This window comes from Nothoprocta perdicaria, unplaced genomic scaffold, assembly GCF_003342845.1.
Source record: "Nothoprocta perdicaria isolate Ctin4 unplaced genomic scaffold, notPer1 scaffold_63, whole genome shotgun sequence".
NCBI classification, from domain to species: Eukaryota; Metazoa; Chordata; class Aves; order Tinamiformes; family Tinamidae; genus Nothoprocta; species Nothoprocta perdicaria.
In genome coordinates this window covers 3,297,100-3,307,882 of record NW_020455899.1, presented here as the reverse complement: position 1 = coordinate 3,307,882, position 10,783 = coordinate 3,297,100, and the positions used below count along the sequence as shown (strand labels likewise).

Here is a 10,783-nt window from a genome sequence, read left to right as displayed (position 1 = left end):
CTGCTTTGTGCTGCCTGCTCTTTGGAAAGCAAGAGGAGGGCTGGGGAGCTGCCTCCCCGCTGCACGAGTGCACATTCCTGCCGCTCCTTTTCCCTCTCTCCCGCGTTCCCCCAGGGATGAGGGCGCGGGTGGCTGGAGATGTGAAAAGTCACCTGATCGGACGCTGCCCGGCTCCCTTCTCTCCTCGCCTAGCGGGAGCAACTCCGCGGAGCTTTGCCGTGCTCAGCAGCCTGCAGAGTTTGCTGCAAATGCAGAGCGGAGATCGTGGGGCCACGCGCTTGCAACGCGAGGGGCTCCCGTGTCTTCTTGCCGCCCGCTCTGGGCTTTCTCAAGCCTGTCTCCTCCAAAGAAAGGTCTGTTCTGCTCCTGGCAATGCATCCCGAGAGGTGGCTGTGTCGGAGTTACCCTGCTTTCCGTGCGTGGGCATTTGTGTTCGTATTCTTGATTAAAGGTAGGCTGTCTTTGATACTCAGCTCTGAAATACCTTCTAGTGTTGGTCTGTGCTTCTGCTTTCCTGGAGTGAATTCAATGTAAACTTTTTAATGGCTATTTCTACCTTGAAATCTAATGTTTTAGCAGTATTTTAAGGGAGCTAATGCAACAATTTTGCTACATTAATAAAACCTCTTTTATTTTGTTCTGATAATCATTTGAAAGACTGCTTCTAGCACAGAATGTAAAACAAAATAGGAGCTCTACTAATATTGCTACGTGCTTGAATTTTGCTGTTCCTTAAATAGTGCAAGCTAAAAATGTGTCTTTTCCTTACTCATGCTTTCAGAATATTCAGCATATTCAGAATACAATATATTTTGTTCACTGTTGTTTGTGATTTATTGCTAAATGCGCAAGAGTGGTTCCTGATACAGGACTCACTAATTAGGAACAAGATTTCAGCTTTTTAGCCACTATAACTTGTTTGCAAATCTCACCTCTGCTGATGACATTTATGAATTACTCACATTTATGAATTATTGTGGTTTTCTTTGTGGAGAATTAGGCGTTTAAAACATTGAAAAGCCAAAAGGAACATTTCAAATGAAACCTGACTTTAGACTCACTGGCTCACATGGGGTAGTGAACCCCATGTTCCCCCCAAAAGATTTCTTCTAATCACAGTGATACTGAAGTCACAGGTTGGTGATAGGGAAGTCTGAAAAGGAAGCTACGTATCCTTTTTGAATGGCACAAAAGACAATGTACAGGCATCCATGCTCTACAGACAGCGATGTATCTTCTCTAGGTGTTGCTAAAGGGATGAAACAAATCATCAAGTCATGGAAAGTCTACTGGAATTTATTTCCCATAAATGAAAGTCAACAATAACAACATTTCAGTTTTTAATTGTGATAATTCCTGGAATTGGAGTGTGCTCTGTATCACCTTAAAGACAGAAATGTCATTTTTTCAGGAGAGAGGATGCCCCATGCGTGAGATCAGGGCCTTGTGCTGAGAATAAGTGTCTTCCTATAGGACATCTGTTCAGTCACAGGACACTACACACTAGAGGAAATGCTAAATGCAAAAACACATCTTGTTCCATATGAGCAAACACTCTAACACAAACTTGGTCTGTGTTTAAGGATTTTGCTGACATCAAGGCCAACTGTGATTGACTTCCTGAAGTATTCTCATGTTGCTTGGGATTAATGCTAAACAGAGTGATGAGGTATCTGAAACATTATTTTTTCCACCCTCACATCAGTAATGTCCTCTGCTTCATCACACAGGTTTGACAAGATAGCTCTGTTCAACGTGAGCAGCAAGTTCTAAATCTTTTCCCTATTAAGTATTTTGTACTGAATTATAGAGGTGGTTTGAAATAGCCAAGTCACCTAAAAAGATATTTTTCCAAGCTTATGCAACTACAGTCTACATGATCTAGTCTTTCCTTTCAAAATGAAAATTTCGATCCACTAGCACTCCTAAAACAACTATTTCAGATGTGGTCTGTATGTAATGGATTCGGAGCATTCCCCTGGAGTCTGCAGCTTAGTGCCTGTCATACAGTTTATGCCTGCTGAGCCAAGCAGCCTGTCCTGTACTCATTGCGAGGTAACAGCTATGACCTGCTTATTCCCTAAAAACAGCTTTCATGTTGGAAATGAATGCTATTTAATAAGGATTTGTATCATTTCTGCTTCTTTTCCTTAGAGTTTGACAAACAAGAATCCTTCTGAGCAGAAATTGCCCTAAAGACCTGAAATGGCAAACCTGAACTATGTAGCCATAGTTTTTAAGCCTAGGAGGAATCATTATAACAACCTAATAAGACTTTCTGCTGTAGATTTAGGCCCACTAATTGCAGCCTCAAGCTTTCAATTTCCAAGTAAGAAAGTTATGTTTTTCACAGACATTCAGTTTTAAAATGCAAGCACCCAAAGGTGAGTTCATTTCCAGATAAGCGCTCCTTCTATTCTTTTTGCTGAAAATACATGCCTTGCTTCTGCTCAGAATTTACTTAGCCTCAGCTCCTAGTCACTAGACCTTGTTCTGCTTTGATCTATTATAAAGATAACAAATGGAGGATAATGAACCACATCCAGCTGTGGAAACAGCTGTGGAATCCTTCAGCTTTGAGGATAAAGGGATAAGTGAGCTGAGTCCTCAGGAGAGGCAAGAGATATTCTTACCCAGACTCCTTTTTCCTTCTTCCTTACCTCTAAAGTAGTTCCGCATGTTTATTTTTATCAACACAGATGTCACAGCCTGTGAATCAGAAGAACGACTGTTTCATAAACTCTTCTCCCACTACAACCAGTTCATCAGACCAGTGGAAAACGTGTCTGATCCCGTCACAGTGCATTTTGAAGTGGCCATTACCCAGCTTACAAATGTGGTAAGACTCACTACAGGAGGCTGCTGATGTAGGAGGGTGGGAAGAGTGAAAACACACACCAAATGCTAAAATAGCAAATGTATTTGTGGTGATTGCACCTGTATGGCATTCTGTGAGGTGGTGTTTTTAGATATCAAACTGTGAATAACTACTGTGTGTTGTAGGATGTTGCTGTACAAGAATGGGTTTTGTAAACTGGGAAACCTGCTGGGATAGTGTAGAAGGACTGTGGAATAAGCAAATCCTGGTCTGGCTGCACCAGGTTAAAGCTTACTCTGTGAAGGTAAATTATGGGTGAAACAGGGCTTGGATTTCAGTACGTAAGTATCTTATTATCATATTACATCAAATTTCTGGAATTTAATTCTGTCCTGTGTAACAGTCCCTGCAACTGTCTTGGGGAAAAAAAAAAGTGATAAATAAACCAGCTGGATTTTCTGAAGTGAAACATTTTCACATATACTGTGAATACCAACCTGACTTCATAAATATATGCAATCTGATTATTTGCAAATACCTTTTTTGCTGAAAGCTCATTAGGACAGAACTGATCAGTTATTTCTGTGCATTAAGTATCACCTTTCTGATTCATTGCTGGCTGCAAGAAAAAGATGTCAGAGCTGCAGCCACCCACTTCAGTGCTGGTTCAGTGTATCTACTCTAGAGGCTTGCATAGAAATGCAAGAATATTGCAGTATGGCTCCCATTTCCCTGAAGTCCAACCAGTATTATATTAAATAAGCATGACATTTTAGAAACAGAATTTGACAAAACATACAGGTGCAAGAAGAATCTTGTTCTGCTTGCACTGGTCAGACAAATCATAATTCTTTGTCTTCATGCATTCAGACCCCTGGCATACTCATCGTTTGTCAGATATTTGTGGGTCACAGTCCCTAAAAAATCTGTGGACCTGCTATGCAGAAAATGTGAGTCTTCTGGAAATGGCTTTGCTTTGCCAAGTTATCTTTCACAAGCACCCTAAAAATAACTGATAATCATTTATTTACCTGAGACTCACAGACCAGAAAAAGCTCATTTATGATAGTGTGGAAGTCAGTTTTCCCCTTATCTGTGCACCAAACACTGTCATTTATGAAGATGTGAATGCCTGTTTTTGCTTCTAGGATGAAGTCAATCAGATTATGGAAACCAATTTGTGGCTGAGACATGTAAGTGACTTGAATGTCTTATGCATTTTGCATAGATAAAACGACATGTGGGTTACATGAAACCTTGAAAATTACATCCAGAGAAGAAATGCTTGTTTAGCAACAAGGATTTTAAAAATACATATAAGAAGAAGAATCTCTGTTAATGAAAGCTCCTTTTCAAAAAGTCATTATATGAACTTATTGCTGAGGAGTAAGAAAGTGCAGCCCATCTCTCCCATGCAGTACATTCTCAGCTCCATTATCACAGAATCACAGATTCACAGAATATTTAAGGTTGGAAGGGACCTCTACAGATCATCTAGTCCAACCTTCCTGCTCCAGCAGGCACACCTAGAGCATGTGGCACAGGGTGGCATCCAGGCGGGTTTTGAAGACCTCCAGAGTAGGAGACTCCACAACCTCCCTGGGCAGCCAGTTCCACTGCTCTGTCACCCTCACAGTGAAGAAGTTGCTCCTCACCTGGACACGGAACTTCTTGTGCTCCAGCTTATGGCCATTACCCCTCGTCCTATCGCTGGCCACCAGTGAGAACAGCTTGTCCCCTTCCTCCCTGCATTCTCCCTTCCTGAACTTACACGTATTAATCAGATCCCCTCTGAGCCGTCTCTTCTCCAGTGAAAACAGGCCCAGCTCACTCAGCCTCTCCTCGTACGAGAGATGTTCCATTCCCTAATTCCCCAATTATCATTTGTTTACCCAATGAATTACACTTAGCGAAGTGTGCCTATTGTGGATGGATGAGATATACAGCTCAGTGATTCCATGTCTTCTGGAATTGATGCTTCCAGTCAAAACATTTATTAGCAATTAGTACTTATTAGCAAAAAGAATATGCCTTCTTTTCTCTCAGTAGTTTTGTCCGTCATATATTGACAAAGAGCCTTAGAGCACCAAAACTGCTGAGAGAAACAAGTCATCTTCCATGATTTTTGTGCGGATCTGCTCGGATATCAGCAGTAAGGCCTGTGTTCCCTGTGTTTGCGTAAAGGGGCAACTAGTCTTGCATAGAGCCGGGCCTGCACTTCTGCAGCAGGTCAAGGAGAGTTTATCATCTCAGCTATCATTTTCCTAGCTTACCACAGAAGAGAAGACAGCAAATCAATGTGAACAGAACTCACGCATCTCTGGCATTTCTCCAATGCCCTACTACGTCCATTTCTCCAGAATATCCAGAATGTCCATTTCTCTGCTGCCCTACTATCCTCTTCTTCATATGCTGTGATTAGTCTCTGTTATAGCCTGTCACTACCCAGCCATGCTTGAGGTATTTGCCGATTACATTATGTTTCTAGTCCCACTTCATTCTACTTTCAGATTTGGAATGACTACAAATTGCGATGGAATCCCACAGAATATGATGGCATTGAATTTGTTCGGGTACCAGCAGATAAAATCTGGAAGCCGGATATTGTGTTGTACAACAAGTATGATTTTCCCTTTGTCCCTTTTTCTTGAACATTTCCTTGTGCATTGTCCATGGAAGATGTTGGTTTACGTTTAAGGTAACTTGCCTTTCTTTGCCTCATTCTTCTTTCCAGTGCTGTGGGAGATTTTCAAGTTGAAGGCAAGACCAAAGCACTCCTTCGCTATGATGGAATGATCACCTGGACCCCACCAGCTATTTTCAAAAGCTCCTGTCCTATGGATATCACCTTTTTCCCGTTTGATCATCAGAACTGTTCTCTGAAATTTGGTTCATGGACCTATGACAAAGCCAAAATTGATCTCCTGATCATTGGTTCCAAAGTAGATATGAATGACTTTTGGGAAAATAGTGAATGGGAGATAGTTGATGCTTCTGGATACAAGCACGACATCAAATATAACTGCTGTGAAGAGATCTACACAGACATAACATATTCCTTTTATATTCGAAGGCTGCCGATGTTTTACACCATAAATCTAATCATTCCCTGTCTCTTCATCTCATTCCTGACTGTGTTAGTTTTTTACCTGCCATCTGACTGTGGTGAGAAAGTGACTCTTTGCATCTCTGTGCTCCTTTCTTTGACAGTGTTTTTACTGGTGATCACGGAAACAATCCCATCTACTTCTTTAGTAATTCCTCTCGTAGGTGAATATTTGCTCTTCACCATGATATTTGTGACCTTGTCGATTGTCATCACTGTGTTTGTCCTCAATATACATTACAGAACCCCAACCACTTACACAATGCCCAAATGGGTAAAAACCATCTTCCTTACCCTGCTCCCAAAAGTCCTGCTTATGCAGAGACCTCTGGAACAGCAGAAAAAACACACTTCCAAAAAGACCAAGAAAGGATCAACCAGCAAATCAGGCAAGTCAAAGCACAGCGAGCACAGGGATGCCAAATTACAGAAGGAGCAGCGATGCTGTCACTGTGATAGAGCAGCTGAAGTCACTTCCACCAAAAGCAGGAGCCACCACTCACTGAAATGGATGGCAGAGCAGGTGGACTACTCCCCAGAAGTGAGAGATGTCATTAGCAGCGTTCAGTTCATCGCAGAGAACATGAGGTCTCAGAATGAAACCAAAGAGGTAAGGGGGTAGGCGCTCAATGGGGCTATACAAAAATACCGCAAAGCTACATGGCCACAAACAAGAGGACAGCAAGTGAGGACTGAAAAAAAACATGGCTTAGGAGAGCAGCCCAAAGGAACTGGAAAAAGTTGGGAATGAGGAATATGAGACCTATCAAAGTTTCTGACAGAAAGGGAGAAGATAAATCATCTTTTGTGGGATATGAACAGTAAGTTCATCTGTTCTTCATATCTTCCCAGGAGATGATTTAATCATCAGGTGAGTTTTAGATGAGGCATGAGGACAACCCTTCTAGGGGAGTAGAGCATCTCTCCCAGTGCAGGCCAGGAGGTTTGAGGTCTATGAGCATTGCTCAGCAAAGGCTCTGGCAGAGCTAATCCTACCCCTACAAGAGACAGACTAGGTGACACTTTTCAAGGCCTCTTTCAACCCTGCATCTTTGGTTCCTCAAAAGGGACCCTTCTGCTGCCTGCCGACTGCTCAGCCCCGGTAAGTGATGACACCTTGATGCCAACGGTGCTGCTTGCCAAGCAAGGTGCTTTTCTGTATTAAAAAGGTAGTGTGCCCCCCCCACCAGCTCCCACAGGTCTGAGGACAAGTTGTCCTCATCAACAGAGTCACATCAGAGGGGCTTCCAGGTCAGGCATAGAGTTTGAGGAAGCAGGTTTGCTTGTTCATAAGCAGAGTTTGCCTAGATGCTCCGTGATTTATCTGGAGGAAAACAGTGCTCAGACAGTGAAAAAATTGGTGAAGATATCCTTTCAGGATGCCATTGTCTCTACTTTGTTTCAACCTGGTCCATTTTGATTTTTTTACACTGATTTGATTAAAACTGCAGCCTCAGCAATGTATTACTTTCAGCCATGACATCCATACTCAGAAAAAGTGACTATAGGGGGAAGACAGCTGAATAAAAACAGAAAACCAATAAATAAAGGTAGGCTGAAGAAAAAGAGAAGGAGTTTAAAAAAGAGTTCTGGCATTTGGACTCATGAAGTAGTAAATAGTAGTATGAAGTTGTAAATATTTCATCCTAACAAGGATTACTGTTACAGAAAATGAAGCTTGTCAGTATTTTAAGAACTCAGTAGCCAGGTCCCCGGGTATAAACACATGCAACTAACAGCAGCAGCTTCAGAAAAGGCAGCTGGACCACCCATGCCTCACAAAGAGTAAAAATTGGGTGTCAGACACACTGAGATGTTTTTTGAAAGAGTTTCAAACCTAACAAAGCATTTACCTTGGCCAGTCATGAAGAGTCTCCTTTCGGAGTTGAATTGTTAGTTGCCATATGAAGGTAAAATCCATTTCAAAGTGCAATACTGTCATTTTCACATTGAAAAAATGCAAATATTTTGTGAGGAAAACATGGGTGTTATCAGAATAATTTGTTGAGATCAGGAGAAACCCAGGGAGATTTTATGTCACCCTAAAATAACTTAGTTATTTTTTTCTTTTTTTTTAATGCAGTGAAAACTTCTCATACTGTACCTAGAAATTAACTTTGAACCCAGGGATTTGGTAGGGGGATGGTGACTGGGATACACAGGATACACTGGCAATTGTGCCAAACCCAGAACAGACATCAGGAATTACTCAGCACAGAGGAGATGGGAAATATGGGGAGCCTGTGCCCTGGTGCTCTACCCCAACATTTCAGATTTCTGCATTTCTGCATTTCTGCTGTCTCACTGCTGCTCCATGTACCACATCTGGCTCCTCGGATGTGCACCAGCGAGGCAGCAGTTGTGCACGAAGCAGAGCTGGGAAGCTGCCACTTTGGTTATACAGCTCGTGATGCCTCCTCCAGTGCCAGTTTTGCTGATGTGCGTTTTGAAGAGCCCTCCCACCATGTGAAGTCGTGTTTGCAGTATGCCATGTGCATCAGCAGCTCTGTCTCTTACTTGCCAGGGCATATTAGAGGAGGGAAGCAGGTCTTCTCATCTGTAAACTGTCCCTCTCTTTAAAGGAGGGAGAAAAAATGGGATTTGCTCTCAGGCAAGCATTGAGGAAACTCTTCTACAGACTGCTTCATGCTTCAGACAGATATGCAAAACCATCTGGGCAATCCCATGCACTAGCACTGCATGGATAACAGCTCTTTGAAACGGTGGCAACGTTTACAGCAGATGGATTCTTGCCACATTTTCTCTCCCCAAAAGCACAGTGGCAACCTCTTGGCAGGGAACAAACAGAAGGTGGGAAAACAGCTTAGGAAAATACTAGGAAAAAATACTAGGAAAAATTGGAAAAAAAAATTCTTAGGAGAGGTTATTTAGCAAGCGCTAGATATTATAGGAGTGGATATTATATGAGTGGCAGATAGTTCAGGAAGAGCACAGAAAAGGGCCTGTATCTAATGTTATAATCAAACCTACTGTTTGAAAATCATTCCTTCCAGCAAGACTTGAAAACAACAGCAAATATAAGCACCACATTCTCACCTGTGTGTGTCCTTCTTGATACTGTTCAAAAGAGTAAGGGGCATTGCTGCCATAACTGCATTACACATGTATTACATTTACTTAATCTTTTTTTTTTCTTTCTCTTGCAGGTTGAAGATGATTGGAAATATGTAGCTATGGTGATAGACAGAGTATTTCTCTGGGTATTCATAATCCTCTGTGTGTTTGGGACTGCAGGACTCTTTCTCCAACCACTAATAGCAGATAAATAATCCATGGCTCTGTACCCATTTTGGTTTATTTGCTTAGTAATTTAGTGCCATTTCCTACATTTCTCTCCTCTTACACCACCTTTGTCTCAGCTCCTCCTCAACACCTGCCCACAAAGGGAAAGAGAAAAAGGAATGAAAGGCAAAAAACCACAAAGTATCATAGGAAGAAGGCTTAAAACTGGAGATGAGCTTGTGGTATTTTTAAGGCACAACTGCTGGAATTTGATAGTGTTTATCTGCCTTTCCATCAATGAGGTGATGAGGACTTTCCATCAATAATAAGACCAAGGGGACCACTAGCAAAACTTAATAATTTTTTCCCTTTCCCTGAGATCAGAGGAGTTTTAGGGCAGTTCAGGCACTTTGGAGTGTCTTGCCCAGAGATAATTCTACCTGGCTTCATTTTGTTTTGTACTGGTCATACTCTTCCAGATCTTTAGGTTAATTTAACTTCCTTTAATTCTTTTAATTGAACTTCCTTTCCTCTCTGACTCTGTACTTGTATAATACCCACTCTGCAGTATGGCATTTGGGTGAGGAACTGAGGTCTTACTGGCAGGACAAATGCTCTTTATTGTGATCATATGAAGGAAAAAGCAGCAATCCAAATAAAACCAAACCGATCCTTTGATCCTGTGATGTCTTGGATATAATTTGAAATGAGGTCTCCCCTGCTGCAGCAATGCACGTGCCCAAATGAGCATCCCAGATGGACACTGCACTCCCTTACATCTGTACTTGAGGCCCTGAGCACCAGCTCATGCTTCAAGGGAGAGATGCCTGAGAGTCTGTACTGCACGTAGCTTTGCTGCTACCATCCAGAGACATCACGGAGGAGTAAGTTGATAGAAAAACAGAAAAGACTTGAAATGTCTGTAATTTGGAATGGCTTCTGTCACCTTTGCAGGTGCCCAAGGGTCCCTTTGCTCCTGGATATGGTGAGCAGGACACACGTGTCTCTTACTGGCCCAGCTCCTGTCCACACTGTCGTGTTGCAGTGACCCAGTGCATTAATCCTGAGCAGTTTTAGTCATGGACCTGATATGGTTTCTGTACTATGGACAGTCATACCCTCAGGGATCACATCTGTTTAGATTCCTCACTGTTTTGCCCAAAAGGGATCTTCACTGAAATGCAGAATTCCTGTTAAAGCCAGAGGCTTCAAGAGTAAAAAACACTCCCCTCACCACTGCCATTATAGGAGGCCCCTTAACTCTACAATGTAAGTGCAATACAGTAGAAAGTCTGTTTTATTGCAAAAAAACTGTATTTTCTGCAGTCTACCTGAAAGCTGCATGGCTGTGGAGTGACTAACAGACAAATGTATGAACAAACACAGCTCATTCTGCCGGCCTGTTAATTAAATACCACTTCTTTGACACAGTTGCTTGAAGAATTTGTATTTGTTTCCAAAGCCCACAACTGTATGATATATGTGGAGATGATATCAAGAGATCCTTGCTGTGCTGGCTGTTAAAACAGCAAAGAGGGAAGGGAAAAAAGGGGAAATTTGAAGAGGAGAGGTGCTTTCTGAGCCTGAAAGCTTCGTTCCTACAGGAAAGGCATCTG

General features: G+C 42.2%; 1 protein-coding gene across 1 annotated transcript; it reads left to right on the top strand.

Moving 5' to 3' along the window:
• The first annotated feature begins 333 nt into the window (after positions 1 to 333).
• On the top strand, positions 334 to 9,406 carry CHRNA6 (cholinergic receptor nicotinic alpha 6 subunit). The gene is made up of 6 exons (XM_026049941.1): positions 334 to 451; positions 2,700 to 2,839; positions 3,967 to 4,011; positions 5,329 to 5,438; positions 5,553 to 6,534; positions 9,092 to 9,406. Exons 1-6 carry the CDS (start codon positions 373 to 375, stop codon positions 9,212 to 9,214), a joined length of 1,479 nt encoding a protein of 492 aa, XP_025905726.1. The 5' UTR covers positions 334 to 372; the 3' UTR covers positions 9,215 to 9,406.
• The last annotated feature ends 1,377 nt before the right edge of the window (positions 9,407 to 10,783 follow it).